This window comes from Stylophora pistillata, chromosome 10 (assembly GCF_964205215.1).
Source record: "Stylophora pistillata chromosome 10, jaStyPist1.2, whole genome shotgun sequence".
Classification (NCBI taxonomy): domain Eukaryota; kingdom Metazoa; phylum Cnidaria; class Anthozoa; order Scleractinia; family Pocilloporidae; genus Stylophora; species Stylophora pistillata.
In genome coordinates, this window is record NC_142528.1 from 22,958,533 (window position 1) to 22,975,575 (window position 17,043).

A 17,043-nucleotide genomic window follows, 5' to 3' on the forward strand; every position below is an offset into this window, starting at 1 on the left:
CAAGAGCAAATTGGTTTATCTCCTTTCTGATCTGATGGAAATTGCGGAGACATTACGTTTAGAATAATAACAATAGGGACAAAATATATACAACTAGTTCAATAATAATGTGGTAATGAAGCGAAGGAAGTGAAGTGCAAATATCCTGACTGGCACACGTTATTAACACTATAAATCCTAAGGGTTTTAGTGACTGAGAAAGTGAGTGTCAAGAAGTGGGGGGGGGGGGTGGGGGGAAGGGAGTATTGTCTCTAACGGTTGACAGTTACATTTTAAGGCCTTTGACGGCTGATGATTTCATTTTAGTGCCTAACACGGTTGACGGTTATTAGGGAAACATTTGGCATCAATGACTGAGCACGCACCCCTCCCTTAACCCACTAAATTCCAACTGATAACAAGTTCACGGGTGTACTGTTGGGTAAGATGAAGCGAATCCTGTGTTCTGATTGGCTACGCGAGCGGGCAAGATGGGCCAATCTTGCCAGCTCGGGATTGCCCGCATTGATCTCGCGCATGAAAAAATAGAATTAGAACTACGTTCGTAATTCTTGGACAATTTCGGCGATGGAAACGCGATGGAAACGCAAAACAAAGAAAACAGAAACGACTCTCGTGAGTATTGTGCAACAAACACAGTTTACTTTCTTCCCAGGCTCTCGAAGTAAACAAGTCATCCTAATTCTTATTAAAGCGAGATATTTTTGCGATATGATAAATTCTTTTATAACCAAGCTTGTTCGGTCAAGATGGCTGAATATTAATTAGCCTCGTTCTTTTTTCGCCTTTTTATGGACCCCGACTTCCTCTCGGTCCATAAAATGCAAAAAAAAAAAAAAAAAAAACTCGGCCAATATCCAGCTATCTTGACCTCACGCTTGGTCAATAACCCATATATATCATCGATCTCTAATGAGATTAATTTTTTTTTTCCTTTCATTTTTCATAATATTCAGATCCCTGATTCGGTCTTTCTCTAAAGAAGTGGTGAGTGGATGTCCTCTCGCCGTAATCAATTACTAGCTTCAAACAACAAACAACCGCCTCCCAGTTAGCTCAATGGATAGAGCGCCGGACTGTTGTGCGGTAGGTCGAGGGTTCGAGCCCCGGCCGGACCAACACTCAAGGTCTTAAAATAATTGAGAAGAATTTGTTACCTTTCTATAACATCAAGAAATGGTTAGATATTGTAGTCCTCTCGGATAGGGACGAATAAATGGAGGTCCCGTCTCTTGCAGGGTCAAAGGTAGGAGACGTTAATTTCCCACGCACGAGATTACTGTGCGATGGATGTCCTCCCCTCGGGTAGGATGGGTGGGAAGGTGAGATCGATGGACTGAAGCAGCTGCCAGAGGCGCCTGATATGCTGACGTCTGTTCTCGACCTTACACTGCACCCGTAATTCAGCCTCTGGGCTGCAAGTGGTCAGATATAAACTATATTCTATTCTATTCTATAACAGTTTGATTCTCGGTATCAGAGGCGCAAATGACATTACCAGCATCGCGGTATTGCGGAACGTTTGTCTTATCTGAACCCAGAACTTGCTAATATGAACCTTCTGTTGGGTCTCTGCGGCTCAGTGGTAAAGAAGCGTCAGAGCGCGGATCCGGAGATCTTAGGTTCGATTCCATCATGGAGACTCACGATCGTGAAAACACGAAAAAAGATCTTTCTTCGACATTAGCAGACCTTTGCAGTTATGACTATTCTTGTTCTAGGCATAGTATGTTCAAAGCGCGAACGAACTTGAAGCCACAGGGATTTACCGTACACGAACACAAGCACTCGCTTTGTAATTATTACAATCATTATCGTTGGCAACCATGATGCGGGTATTAGTGGGTTTAAGCAATAGTGAAAATCAGACCTGAAAAAAATTCAGGCCTGTACGGGATTCGAACCACTGACCTCTGCCATACTAGTGCACTAGTATCGCAGAGGTCAGTGGTTCGAATCCCGTACAGGCCTGAAATTTTTTTCAGGTCTGATTTTCACTATTGCTTAAATAGTGCTTTACTGCGAAGGATCGTGCACATATACGTTTCATAACCGCAGTTCACATATATGTATTTCATATGTTTGTTGTTTGATTAGTGGGTTTATCTGCGTCTCCCCCGTCTCCCCCCTCCCCCCCCCATCCTTTCGATCAAGTTTATTAACAAATTGTGACAGTTGTTTTTACTGTTATTATAAAGTGTGACGGTCTGTTATTCCATAGAGCGACAGCGTCCTTTCTATCTACAAAGTACGACAAGTGCTATTACAAAGCACGACAAGTGTTATTACAAAGTACGACAACTGTTATTACGAAGTACGTAACAAATGTTATTACAAAGTACGACAAATATTGTTACAAAGCACGACAAGTGTTATTACAAAGTACGTGACAAGTGTTATTACAGAGTACGACAAGTGTTATTATAAAGTACGAAAAGTGTTATTACAAAGTACGACAAGTATTATTAAAACTAAACTGCAACGACTATTACGAAGCGCGACAAAAAATACAACTTGAGTTCAAGTGAAACGAGCCGGATTCTGCAACAAAGTCGTTAATGCTGAGTAAATCAGTACTCCGGTTGTCGAAAACTTACAAAGATCCTGTCGTGGTATCGTAAGTGTTCTTCCACTTTAAGATAAAAGTTAACGAAGGTTTTCAGGACGCTCGATACGATCTCGAATTGTTCTCAGAGGCAATTAAGTCGAACGGTGGGAATGGCTCCGCATGGTGTGATCAGAACCAATCAGTGTTAATGAACAATGCTGTTTTTGATCACAATATTAATTTAACATAAAATATTTTCAAATCGTCAGTTAAGGCAAACATCGATGAAAATGGCTTAAAATGAGTATATTTGAAACTAAGAGACTAGTTTACAAGTCCAAAGAATCTTCAATATCTAAAATTGCTTACGGTAAGGCGGTTGAAAAAGGTCGAGAGATCTGAAAGGCCTTAAAAGCGTGCGACGGTTAGAACTGAGCTGCTTTTTTGACAATTGACAGTAAAAATTTGCAATTTGCAGGTTAAATTTGACTGCTGAAGGTTAAACCTCATTAAGACCCTCATATTAGAGAGGCTGATTTTTAGCAGAGGTTACTGCGGCGAGCCTTATGGCTCATGGATATCAGAGGCTAAAGTGAATTTCGCAGCGCAAAGCGTCCATGTTTCCATGTGGCGTTCGTTTTCATATGTTCAATGTTTTGATTCAAACAAAGAGGTTGTCTTTTCTTAGAGAAGTGTCAGCAGAATATTCACCTAGATTTGTTTACGAATATACCGCACTTCCTATCGCTCCATTGGCTTTTTGTATTCCGGCCAGTGAAAAGCTTGCAAATCAAGACGAGTAGGTTTACAAATTTTTCTTTCGTTCTCTCGACGTCCTAAAACGTGTAGCGCATAACATCACCTTCGATTTTAGCAGTACAGTAACCTATGATAACGATAAATACTTGACCAATTAGATTGCGCGAATTTGCAAAATTCGGTTGTCAAGAGTGCCTTTTTCATTATTCTGTTACCTAGATACAAGCTAAAGCATGCTCTCGTGTAAACACATTTAAAGTGCTTTTTACCACACGAGCCTTTGCCTCACGCTGCAAGTGACTACACACATTTTACAGGTGAATTGACTCTATTGTGCAACAAGCGTTTAGTTGTTTTACCAGCTTTTTTCCGCGGCGCACTGTATGTTACTTTCTGCGCCCTCGTCAGCTCTTTCGCATTTTCAGAGACGTGTTGAGCGCTTAATTGTTTTTTTCTATATCATTAAACATTTCGAAAGAAAAACTAAGACAGTTCGATTGTCTAAGATTATCAAAATGAAAGTTCCGATGCTCGAACGAGTTTTCTAACCTCTTTGGGGAAAAAATAGCTGACAATTTCCCCTTTCAAGGATATTCTAAAGCGCCATGTGACTTTGAAAGAAATTAGCGAAACGCCACAAGGCTAGGTATACATGCGGATGTATGCGAAATCCTGAAAGAATATACTAATGAATTAATGATAATGTATTTCAGTTTTCTCACAATTGGAAACTTCCTATGAGCTAATTACTTTTGCAGCTGATATGTCGGTTCGTCCATTTTTTGAACGTAGTAATTTTTCTCTCTTTCCTCCCCTTAGGATGTAACAAGTCGCTCTTCAGAGAACTTGATAAGCTGATTTATTGACCTACTTTTCAATTTGAATGGTTTCACAGCTTTGAGCTTTCTTTTGCGATCTACCGGTACAAACGATCTTCAAAGAAGTGCCTGGCTGAGAATCAAAATAATATATGACGGATAAAGCATGTTTTGAAAAGGAAATCCTCAAGCTAGCTAAACGACCATGTTAGCTCTTGATAAAACACCAATCGTTGCAGCCGTTACAGAGTTCGCTAATCCCTTCGCTAAGTATGTATATTGAAAGAAAATTCATTCATTTACGTGTACCCTGAAACAATTATTCACGACTGTTGCATGACGATCTAAACATATTTTCAGTCAGTTTTAACTCTAAGCTGGTTACACCTATTCTTCAAAAGAAAAAGAAACCTAGAAACCAAAACGACATTTACAAATCTTCCCGGAATAATCAAAAAGTTGTCACGATCGTCGATCGGATATAGAGAAATTCCCCCCCCCCCCCTCTTAGTGACGATTTAATTTAGTCACAACTAAAAAACTCGCCTATTGGCTTGGTTCAACGACGCCGGATAGTTAGAGCAATCGGACAAACTTTTTTAATTCAAAATGCAGTCTACTATGACAACTATAGTTGCATTCACCGTGGTTGGTTAAAAAAACAGAAACAGGTCCTATACTGACTGTGATGCACCGACAATTATGGAAAATCAAAAATCGTTTGGAAAGGAAACCCATTACCTCGAGAAGACAATGTTTTTATACGAAGGAATAAATTAGGAGTAAGCTTAACTTAAGTTACCAAATATTGCGATGTCTTCCGGTCTAATCTGAGTAACGTTTTGTTTTCGATAAACTGAAGATAAAAAACCTACAAACTAAAGGATTTTAATTATTTTCAGTGGACATCTTAAATGCGTTTATTCGCTGCTAAGTTATCAACTCGATAGCACGTACAAAGGACTATGAATTAATAAATTGTCAGGTAAACATTTCCACTTTGCTCTTCAAGCATATACCATAGATAGAAAAATAATGAAGTATGTATGTGCATTTGAAATTTCCCGTGTCGCATGTCCACTACAACGTGAATTCAAAATGCGAAAACGATAGGCTAAATTAATGATAGAATGTTATACCAATCATTTCTGAAGAACTAGAAACTTTAATTTGTTGAGAAAGTCTTGGCTTAAAATGTCATTTTTTTAGCTGTGAGCAAAGTCCAATCCCTAATTTTATATATATATTTTTAATGCTGTAGAACAGTATTTGTCTTTCTCAATGTAACCTCATTCGAAAAGAAATGTATTCACCTGTCCGAGATGGTAAAAGTAGAGAGCGTACTCTAATTAATTCACTTCTGATCTGACACGACCTCAGACCATCTAAAATCAGTTAACTTTAAATTCACTTAAAAAATTGTTTTGAACATTTGCTAAATAGTATAATTTTCCATCGCACGGCCTTTGTTAAGATACTGTGAAAAATATCTTCTAATTAATAAATATACTGCGATATAAACAACCACAGGAGCTCTTAACAAGATGGTACAGTATGTGCTCATTTCTTGTAAGCTCGGATGCTGGTAGCTGTTATGAAGATTTTTCACGCGGATAACAGTTTATCAGTACCATCAAATAAGCAATTCGGATTCGAATACATTGTTTCGCGCCTTATCAGCTTGCAAAATAAAAATTATGATATTATTTCTTCGATCACGGTGAAATCATTACTTTAGTTTACTCTATAAATCCACTCTTGGGCGGAAACTCGATATCAAATATTAAGCAGGTTAGATACTTTAAAGCAAATTTTAACTTAATGTATAGTGTTTATAAGCAGAACCGTTTTACTCACCTTCGTCGCCGCGCGGGAATTTTTATTCCAAAGACAAGGAAGCACTTTGTAAAATTTTGAATCACAGTTTGAACTGATTTCGGGTCCAAAACATCGAGTAACCGTTCTTGGTTTTTCTCCAAGCTTACCGCCGGTAGAAATGTTTCTAGACGCGCGTCAAACCTATCCAGAATCTTTGCCAGACATCTTTTAGTTGGTTAAAGATTGTCTTGGAGGTCAATATATTCCCGAAAAGTCATAAAGTGAGTTTTTGTAATTAATTGCCTCGTCCAAGGTGTCTCTCAGGCTGAGAAGTAACCAATAGGGGAACGCAGTCTGAACAAAAGTTCAACGCTAATTGCTGAAACAGCAATACAGAGGATTTCCAATAAATATTAACGTCGAACAGCTGACAACGATGAAAAGAATCAAGTGACGTCAGAGGACTTGTGTTTTCTTCCGAATATACTTTTATAGCTTTGAACAAATACAGTATAGCCGGTCCGAATTACAGCTCCTAAGTTCTTGCTTTGATAAAATTGGAGGAACAAAGGCGAAAACTGTGTGTTCGATCCTTTTCTTTACAAAAAATATTGCTTGCGCGCGTTCGTTTGAAGCTTCGCGTATTCAGAAACTTGACGTAGCGTTGGCCTTTAGTCACACTCTCGTCTCGTGCACGAGAAAATATTTTCATGCGTGCACGAACAACAATCACACGCACGAAAAGCTATCTGTTAGTCACCAGAGACCGAATTGCTTGAAAAACGGATAACACCAATTTGGGATAGAACATTAAATTAGGTATATAGTTCCTCTTGTATAAAAAATCTTTTTTTTTGGGTTAATATTCCACCTAGCTCACGATTTGATGGAGGAAACGTATTAAAACCTAACTGAATGCACGTAAATAGTTAGAGCTTTTTTATAACATCCTGAAAGCAATCACCGCCTCCGCCATATACTTCTCCCTTTGCTCAGTTTCCAACATTTCGATCCCAGAACTTTTTTCGTCTAGTTTGAACTTTACAGGGCCACAAAAAATTTTATATATCATCCATGTTCCTGGGTAAACTCTAGCAGATAACCGTCAATTTTTGTTTGAACAATATTTGAATCAGATCTCACGATTTTTTTAAAATTTTGTCGTAATTTCTGATCAGATTTCTATGAGATTTTTTTTAAATACAGCGGCTAGCTACAATTTATGTACCTATCAATAAAGTATCAATCAATTTTATTACATGCAACTGAGAGCATAAATAGAAACGGATAGAATGTGCGAAGCTGGAAATGAAAGGTAAATTCTGAAGCAAACTCAGTAAACACTTAAAACAGAAAAACTGTTGTAAAACTGAGTGCGGGGTGCGGGGTGCGGGGTGCGGGGTGCGGGGTGCGGGGTGCGGGGTGCGGGGTGCGGGGTGCGGGGTGCGGGGTGCGGGGTGCGGGGTGCGGGGTGCGGGGTGCAAAAAAAAAAAAATTAAAAAAAGAATTAAAAGAATTGTTACATATATAAATAAACTAGAAATAGAAATTTAAGAAATAAAAATAATAATTATTAAAAATTTCACGCCCCCTGAAGTGGACTGTTCATATGGTATATTTAACTCAAGATTTTCATAGTTAGCAGTTCACTTTTACGGAAAAAAAAAAGTAAAGAACAGTCCAGTTTTGACCATGTCTAGAAAATGCGAGAAATTACACCTTCGGTTTTGCTGGAAAGCCGTATTGCCTCGAAACAATCTCAAGCTTTGCTTTCCAAAAATAAACTGCCTGTGTGAATTAACCCTTGAACCATTCTCGTTACCAGGTTCAATGGTGCCCGACACCAGTTTAAAAGTAACCATTTGTTAGTAACGCGAATTGTTAATTCTGTACAGAGAGAATGAGTTTTAAAAGCAGTGTTCTGTATCTCGTCTGTTTTTCTTATTCTTTTTCCAGGATTAACAAACAAATTTAATTGGCATCACACATGCATGCATACTTATTTTTCACGGTCTCGGTGTCGCACAAATCCAGTTGAATTTAAGAGCCCGAAAAATGTATCAATTGAGAGTCGAAAGGAACCGAATCTAAGATTGATTTGGTTTTGTTTTTCCACATTTTTTTTATCAGTCTAAATGATTAGAGTAATTTTCAATTCAGTTTCGAAAGTAAACCGAGGTTGCATTGGTTTTGCTTAACCTGCTCTGTAATTGGTCTGGAAAAATCGCGCCACTCTCTCAACCAGTAAGATCTAAAACTAAAAAACCGATCACGACTTGGTCGCTCGCCGCGGCGTTTTCCCGCGCTTTTGGCATTTAGGTTGTTTTTACTTCGAGTTCTCATTGCCTCTTAAAGGTATTTTCCTTTCTTCCTATGATTTTATCTCATACTAAACTCACATCGCCGTCTTCCTTTTTATTGGTAGAACAAGTTCTATTTATCTTTGAATCTTCGCGTTCCTTACACGAAATGTGAAATACAGAAACCCCAATATTTCGACCAGCGCATTGACTCACCAGTATTTCTCAGCAAAGCTTTTACAAAAAGACTTGCTACGAAAACCAGGTAAAACACCATTAAGATTTTAGGTAATTAACCATACCAGGCAACCTATTTGAACATTAGAACTTGATCAATATTGCAGTAGGATATACCAATAAGATATTTTATCTATAAAAAATGATTGTTTCGTTTCTCTTTCGGATAGTACATTGCTCACAACAACCTGTAACTACTATCTAGCCTGACGTATAATATATTCGTTTCTAAATTGCTGGGCAATTTATCGTTTCTAAATTGCATAGTGTTCTGTTTGATTTGTTTTGCAAGTCTCGTGTTTGAAATTTTATTTCTGTTTGATTTAAAATTCAATTAGTTTTGCATACGTTATTAGGCATAAAACTTTTTGATACCACTTCAGCCACAACATATATGATGAATTAAACGTGTTTAAAAGCAACACCTTAAGACATCTTACTTTCAACACGCAAGATTTCTTCTAGTGGCTTTACACCGCGATCAGAGTGATCAGTAGTATTTGAAGAAGTAGAAGAAAAAAAATTAAGCAAAATCTCCACTTAACAGGTGATTGATTTTCAACTAACAATAGCAATAATAAACAAAAATCAAAGTAATACATCATTATAAAACACCTCAGAAGAATGTGTTATCGTTTAAAAAGTTGTAGTCTGAAATAATTTTTAGCGACCTCCCCATGTAAGGAATGGAGGAAAAGAAACGTATTCAGCACTGAGAAGCAGATGTAGGGAATTACAATCCCAAAAAAGCCTTCCACTGGTGCAATCACTTCATTTTGTAATAATAGGAGAGCCGGGTTTTGGTTATGACGAGTCGTCGAAGGCGGCAAACCGGCGACGACAGCAACTTACGACTGTACTTGATTAAACTCAGTAGGGCGTCGCAAACTTAATTTCAAAAATGGATCTTCCAGACAGGCTCTTAAAACTCCTTATTGTTCCCGAGACCGATTGTTCATCGACATGTAATCATTTTGGTATTACATGTTATCACCAATGTGAATAAAACGTGATTTTTACCGGATTTTGCAATCATTTCTCGTCATACTGAATAGAAAAATGTTTAAGCTTTAACGAAGGAGAGTGTTGAGAAAACAGACGATTAAGTTCATGAGAAAATGGCCCGGCTCTCGTCTATGATACCTTAATGCAAAATCTAACTTTCAGAATGGCTGATAAGTCCATGAAACAAATTAAAGCCTTGGTCAGCTAAGTTAATAACCCGGCTTTAATTCTGCGAAAGAATGAATCCTAACTTCAAAGAGATAATTCTGTGTTTGCGAAAGGGAATCAAAATGTCAATTCCCACGATCTAACAACATTGATGATTCCCTAACCTCTATCTCAAAGGCGAGAAAACCCATATCATCATGATTCTATGATTAATTTCTACTTTAATTATGACCGATGAAAATCGTATTGAAATTTAACTAGCAATTCATTTTTTTTCATTTCTCAACGGATTTAGATTTGAATCGAATAGATAACTGTTTCTGAGCTTCATGCTTTTGGTTTTGTTAAATGAAACTTGGTTGATTATGGTTCGTCGTTAAAAGACTTCGATTTAGTGATTGGGTAACTTACCTTGAAGCAGAGATAACGGATGGTTTTGTTGAACCACTGGTTTGTCTGTTAAAAATACCTCTCAAAACTTGCGAATGAAAAGAGGCTGCGGATTATGTCAAGAATCAACAGGATTGCTATTTCAGAATAACATTGCACGTGCTACAACATGAAATGTATTGGAAAATATGCGAGAATTTAGACCAATCAGAAACGTCCCCGGCCATATTTGGAAACCCCTTCGCCTGACTACGTTTGTGACCAAGGCTTCATAAAACTTAAGTGGTATCATTCTTTTGCGTTGACCGTGCCCACGCACAGATCTAGGGAAACGACTCAGCCGAACAGGTATTTTGTAGTATCCACGTTCCCGTTGATGACGCGGTTTGCGACGTTTTCAGTTTGTGACGTGGTTTCCAGTTTTTAATAAAAACATTGATATCCTCTCGGTGAGAATTTTTTCCAATGAAAATGACAATGCACTGTATCTGTATCTAATCCTTCTGATTAAAAGGCATCCCCCACAAAACTATTGTTTTCGTCAGTCCTGTTAATTTGTTGTATATTAACCGTTCCTTCATGCTAACTGCAAGAAAAAAAACGTTAGGAGGTCAGAAATTTTCTTGGCGATCATACACCGGAAATTCTACGCGCGCCCGTTAGATTTTAGCAACGAGGTCCCCACGAAAAAACTTCATTGGGTTTTTATTGCTATCTTGGCGAGTTTTTGGACTGGACGGTCCTAATCTCACCAGCTCCTATAATGAACCATTAGAATGATTTAGCATTTGGCGTACGTGAATTCTGTAAAATCTATTAGGAATTTTAGCGCTTACAACCTTCTTTTCCATATTGAATCAAACTGCTTTCAATGTACAACGTAAATGAAAGAACAATCAAACAAGTAACTTGATGAACTTGAATTTTTATTGACCAAGAAACATCTGCAGGTGCTATTATGACACGTCACTAAGTATACACGATGTCTCAATGGGCGAAAAAAATCTTTTAATACTGTGTACACTGAAATCTTATTACAAGAACGCAATCATAAATTCTTGTTTCAAATCAATCTATACGTTAACATGTGAAGATATCACGGGGTGAGCCTGTGAGGTCATCTCACCATTGGCCGCAGAACCCCTTATTACTATTAGAGCTATAACCACTTAAGATCACATCACAGATTGTTTTATCGTAGAAATCTATCGATACTTAAACCGACTCTCCCCCTCCTGTTCCATCCTCTCCTTCCCCCCTCCTATTCCTTCCCCTCCCTCCCCCTCCTATTCCTTCCTCTCCCTCCCCCTCCCTCCTCCCCTACTCCCAGCCTTACACAAATATTTCGTCATTTCAGTGATATCATAGATCTGGATAGACGAACTCTGAGATCATGCGCCGGAATGGGAGGTTTTTTGCGGCAAAGATTTGACAGGCGTTCCTTAAACTCAGGGATTTTGAGCACGTATAACACAGGATTCAAAAATGAATTGGCGAAGTGGAGAAACTTTGTTGCATAAAACAGCTGCATGAAGGATTTAAAGCGTTTCACTGACTGCATACTAAATATCAGATTAGCAATGACAAAGGGAAGCCAGGTAACTAGGGAAACAGCTGTGACAAGAAGACAAATGCGGGATAAATAAGATTCCTTCTCGATGTCTCGTTTTCCGACACTTTTGCGGATGTCTTGCACTTTCCTCCAGATTACAATATATGAAGCGCAGATCAGAAGCAGCAGCGCGGAGAGGAATGGAACCCACATTGAGATAACGAGAGCCTTTGGAGTCGAGGAGTGGAAAGCTGTAGGAAACTTTATGGCCATTATGTGAAATGTGGGGACGGAGCCCGCGGTCATCCAAGCGGTGGCTGTGAAGAGAATGTACCAGCCTGACTTGAGGGCACGATAGTTGAACGGTCGCAACGTTGCGTAGAGTCGCTCCAACGCAATCATTGCGAGAAAAGCAATAGAGGCAAATCCTGCAAACATGTCGAAAAACATATTGACTTCAACAGGAACAGATCTTTGAGGATTTATGTTCCATAGTTGCTGAGACTCGCCATACGCCACAACGAACATCGGTATGGCCAGAGCACCGACTAACATGTCAGAGATGGCCAAGTTGATCATTAGATAGTATCGTCTCTTGCGAAGTTTTCTGGTCCGGAGAAACACAACGGTTGTAAGGAGGTTTCCGACTGTTATCACTAAGGCTTCAAGAATGAAGAAAGAACACCAAAATATAGCGGTGGGTTTATCTTTCATAAGTGGGGCAGAAATGGTAGCATTTTCGTTATCAGTTTTTGCCGTTTCCTCCAGGGTTATGTTTTTCATGTTCTGTTCAGACATGATCTTTGGAGAAAGGAAGAATGAAGTTAAAAAAAATTTGTTAAGGCCGGAACATACATGAAGACCTCTCAGGTGTAGCAACAGTTTTCTACCCATGTGATTCCTTCCCTTAACATCTTTTCTCAAAAGCTTCATGAAAGAGGAAAGAATGTTTTTGTTTCTTGTTTCGTGACTTTCTCAAGTTTTTTTTACTTTTTCCTGCTTCGCCCAATTTTACTGTTTTCCATTCCTATGTCACTTTTTGCCTCAAAGTCGTTCAATAATATTTTCATTGTAGCGCGATGATCTTTGTCCACAATTTAGGAAGTCAGTGATCATTTGCATAACGGATTCTGCACAAAAACTCGTCTCTGCTTTTCACGTCCCACGAGTTAAAAATGTCATGCAAGGGATTAATTGAAATACGTTTTCACACTCGCTGCTGTACTAAGGAAACGCTCGAAACCGGTAGCAGTTTTCGGAAAGATTTCCGTGTAACCCCATACCAACTAAAAACAAAGCCGTAATCCCAAAGGTAATCTGTTTTTTTGCCTCTGCTTTCTCTTATCCAAGAATTGTATGCATAATGAAGTATGGGGTTCTACGGAAATCTTGCCCAGTTTTCGACTATTGCATGTCCTTTATTCATCGACTGAATGAAGCACTCGATTAGTAGTTTCACGGTGCTTCAGTTTATATGCCAGTTTCCGTCATGACTTCAAGGTTACATTGAAGTACGCCGACGGAACTTGAAAACAACAACGCCACGCAACTTTGAAAAGGTATCTAACCATTGCATCGATTCAATTGAGTGCAAAAACTCTGCCTAAGAAAGGATCGGACCATTTCCATGCATTAATGCGTAGTAAGTCAACCCGACGAATCTTCTTTATCACAAATCATTGCCACATTATGGAGAAGAAAGGACGAATTCGAGTAGTAGACTTACCTTGAACGGATGTTTAAAAGGAAGTGGTAATGACACTGATTTCGATATTTCTCTCGTGCTCTTAGCTTAAAATTTGTTTTGATCAAACAACATCGTCTAACGGTTTCTTGGTCACTGTGCCTCAACCAATCACATTGCAACCGATTGCTTAAGAAAAATGCATTTATAAAACGTGTTGTGCATCAGATGCAAGGTTACATTACCACGCTGGCTTTCGCCATTGTTCAATTATTATAGTACAGTGTGGCAATTAAGTTCGCCATACCCACAAGTGTCAAAGTACATCTTTAACATTATTTGCAGGTATGAATATGCCAACACATGCAAGACATCGGCCCGCACGTTACTTAAGAATGTGCTAGTTTTTTTGTGACTAAATAACGGTACCCAATACTTGTTGGTTTCTTCAGAGCCACGAAATTCGCAAGTTAGAAGTTAAAACTAGAGCACTTTTCTTTCTGCATACGCGAAGTCTTCATTTTTATTCTGAGATACAAGAAGAAGATATCGCGTTGATTTGACAGTCAGATGATCGACAAGTAGGCAAAGAGTTTTGAGGTCTTTCGTCAAATTACAGACGTTTTAGCCGCGGTAAGTTTGAAATTTCAAATCGTTTTATTTTCTTCTTTCAGTGGCTACTACTTGTCCTTATTAATAAAGGGATGTCTCTAAGATTTACTGCGATTTTTATCAATTTTAGTGTGAGCTCTAAGGCTACAAATATTTGAATCTAATGTCATTGCTTTTCTTGAATTTTAAAGTTTAATTATTCCCTCTGCTGCAGATCTTCAGAAGAAAAAAAAACCGAAGATGAGACTGAATAAATCTGTAGAAGACTGTTACATTCACTTGGAAAACTTCAGCTCAACTGACTTCGGCCAACAAACTGGCGCCATGAAGAAATCCAATGCAATACTTTGGTGTTCTCTCTTCATTCTTGAAGCTTTCCTGATTATAGTCGCAAACCTCCTCACGACCTTTGTGTTTCTCGGAAAGAGAAAACTTCGCCGGGGAAGATACTATCTGATGATCAACTTGACCATCTCTGACACCCTGGTCGGTGCTCTGGCCATACCGATGTTCGTTCTCTTATTTGGCGACTCTCAGCAACTATGGAGCTCAAGAATAAACCTTTTCGACACTGCCCTGTTTTTCGACATGTTTGCTGGATTTGCATCGATTACGTTCCTCGCTATGATTGCGTTGGAAAGGCTCTATGCGACTTTACGTCCGTTCAATTACCGCGCCCTTAAGTCTGGTTGCTATATACTCTTCGTTGTTACCGCTTGGATCGCCGCGATCTTTATCCCATTATTTCATGTAATGGTACTGAAGTATCCCAAGGTCTTCCGCTCCCGGTCTCGACAGGCTACCCTTCTGTTCATGTGGATACCATTCTTCTCTACGCTGTTGCTCGTGATCTGCATTTCGTACTTAGTCATCTTGAGGAAAGTGCGGGACGTCCAAAAAAATGACCAACATCGAATCCTCGAGAAGGAATCTTCTTTATCCCGCATTTGTCTCCTTGTGACAGCTGTTTCCCTGGCGGCTTGGCTTCCCTTTGTCATTGCAAATTTGGTCATCAGCACTATGCGAATAAATCCTTCAGTCTCTCGTATTCAACTGTTTTATGTGACCAAGTTCCTCCATTTTGCTAATTCCCTGTTAAATCCTGTCCTGTACGTGCTCAAAATCCCCGAGTTTAAGGAAGGCCTGTTAGCTGCTTTGTGTCTCAAGAAATCTGCTGGTTCCACCCGAGAATTGAGTGTTCGTAGTTCCAGAATCTCAAGAGTCAATAATCCATGGCCAGTGACTATCTCCCCCCGTCCCCCCCCCCCTCGTATGAACAGACTGTAGACTTAGTCTATGTACACTTGTTCGTGTGAAATGAATATATAAATGTATTAATCGACCTCTCTTTAATCCCTGAGAGCGACTTGCATGGAATTTCTCCTTACAGAATCACTGCTGACACGTCAGTATCAGGTGGACAACGAACATGATCGCAAACTAAAGAAGCTCCTGATTGTGAAACAAATTCTTCTTGTCAGTTCCGTTGGCCTATATAGAAATTAGCATTGAGAATATGGACATTGATGGCAGGAGGTAAAGGGTGAAGTCCTGTAGAATGATCATCCGGAGATCGATTATAATGGACGTATCTATTCATAAGTGTTCCCTGATTCATTTTAGAATCGCAGTATTGAATTAAATCTCGCATTCTGATTGGTTAACGAAGCGAGGTATTTAGCGTGGAATTGCGAGTTGAAAACGAGGCTAAGTGTTATTGTTTCGCATCTACATATACATAAAAACTATAAGTAATGCTGTTTTCCTTTTTTTTTTTCTTGTTTTCTGATTCAATTATGCGAGTCACGGAAAGTCTATTACTTGACTCGTTAGTTCCACGTTAAATTGCACTTGAAAACCGATATCGCACCCATCGCTTCGCGATTCGTGCGGTATCGTTTTCGCGTGCAATTGAATGCGAATTTCCTCGTCAAGTAATAAATTTTCCTATAAAACGAAATTAAAACTATAAAATCGAAGAAGAGGGGAATTGGGACCGAGATTTCTCATCACCCTGAAACTTTTTCCTATGGCTTGTGTTAAACTTTTTGGCCTCTTAGAATGATTAGTATCTAATTTCTCCTTCGAATATCACCCCTAAATCAAACATTAAGGTCAGGAGAATATTGGAAATGATCACCAACTAAAAAATCTCTCGATTGTTAAAGAAATTCTCCTTGTCAGCACCAAAGGAAATGTATGAAGAACAAAATGGAGAAAATGCATGCTGATGTTTAAGTAGATTTTATGGCAGAAAAGAATTAAGGGTGAAAGGCTTAGCGTGAAAATTCAACTGCAAGATAATGCACAAAAGCCTTGTTACGTTCCTCCCGCTTAGCTCAACTGGTAGAGCGCCGGACTGTTGTGCGGGGAGGTCGTGAGTTCAAATCCGGCCGGACCAACACTCAGTGTCTTTAATTAACTGAGAAGAAAGTGCTGCCTTTGTAATGATATCTTCAAATGGTTAGACTTTCTAGTCTTTTCGGATAGGGACGATAAATGGAAGTCTCGTCTCCTGCAGGGTTGGGGTAGGAGACGTTAATTTCCCACATATGAGATTACTGTGTGATGGATGTCCTCCTCGGGGTGGGATGGGTGGGTAAAAAAGGGGTTAGGTGTCAATTGGAACGAAAGTTCTGTTCCTTTCTCCTGCCATTCCTGTGGCGAATGAATTAAACTTAAACTCCTAGCATGGAGAATTAATTAATTGATTAATTAACCCCTGGACCCCTTAGAGTGGTTTGCATCTAATTTTTTTCTAACAATGTCACTCCTGAATCGCAAAATTAAGGTCATGAAATTAAGCTCTTTATTGTTAAACAAATTCTCCTTGTCAGCACCTCAGGGAATATCTGGAGAACAGTATGGAGAGTGTGCATGTTGATTTTACGGTGTGAAGGGTCAAGGACAAGCATGAAACGGCGAATGAACGACTAATTAAACAGAAAAACTTAAAACGGTAATGGAATGATTTTTGACCCTTGTTTATTGGTCAAATACACTGTTATAAACAAGTTGTCATCGCCCAACTAAAGTTCTGTAAGTCAACAAAAACGAGTTATGATATGTGATAAGTTCGCTTGTAAAGCCTCAATGTCTTCGTATTTAAGAAGCAAAGGTCATTAACGGTTTTTCATCACCTTGTTAAACTG

At 39.0% G+C, this 17,043-nt stretch overlaps 2 protein-coding genes across 2 annotated transcripts; one reads left to right on the forward strand and one right to left on the reverse strand.

Annotated features, from left to right (window-relative positions):
• Positions 1–11,391: 11,391 nt before the first annotated feature.
• Positions 11,392–12,393, reverse strand: LOC111330266 (somatostatin receptor type 5-like). Its single transcript, XM_022935094.2, has one exon. The coding sequence runs from the start codon at positions 12,391–12,393 to the stop codon at positions 11,392–11,394; it is 1,002 nt and encodes a 333-aa protein (XP_022790829.2).
• LOC111330267 (adenosine receptor A3-like) lies at positions 12,198–15,308 on the forward strand. Its single transcript, XM_022935095.2, has 2 exons — positions 12,198–12,292; positions 14,106–15,308. The coding sequence occupies exon 2, from the start codon at positions 14,132–14,134 to the stop codon at positions 15,176–15,178; it is 1,047 nt and encodes a 348-aa protein (XP_022790830.2). The 5' UTR covers positions 12,198–12,292; positions 14,106–14,131; the 3' UTR covers positions 15,179–15,308.
• The last annotated feature ends 1,735 nt before the right edge of the window (positions 15,309–17,043 follow it).

Bases quoted from the DNA above. Each gene is read 5' to 3' on its own strand.
- LOC111330266 (XM_022935094.2), bottom strand. From the start codon at position 12,393: ATGTCTGAACAGAACATGAAAAACATAACCCTGGAGGAAACGGCAAAA.
- LOC111330267 (XM_022935095.2), top strand. From the start codon at position 14,132: ATGAGACTGAATAAATCTGTAGAAGACTGTTACATTCACTTGGAAAAC.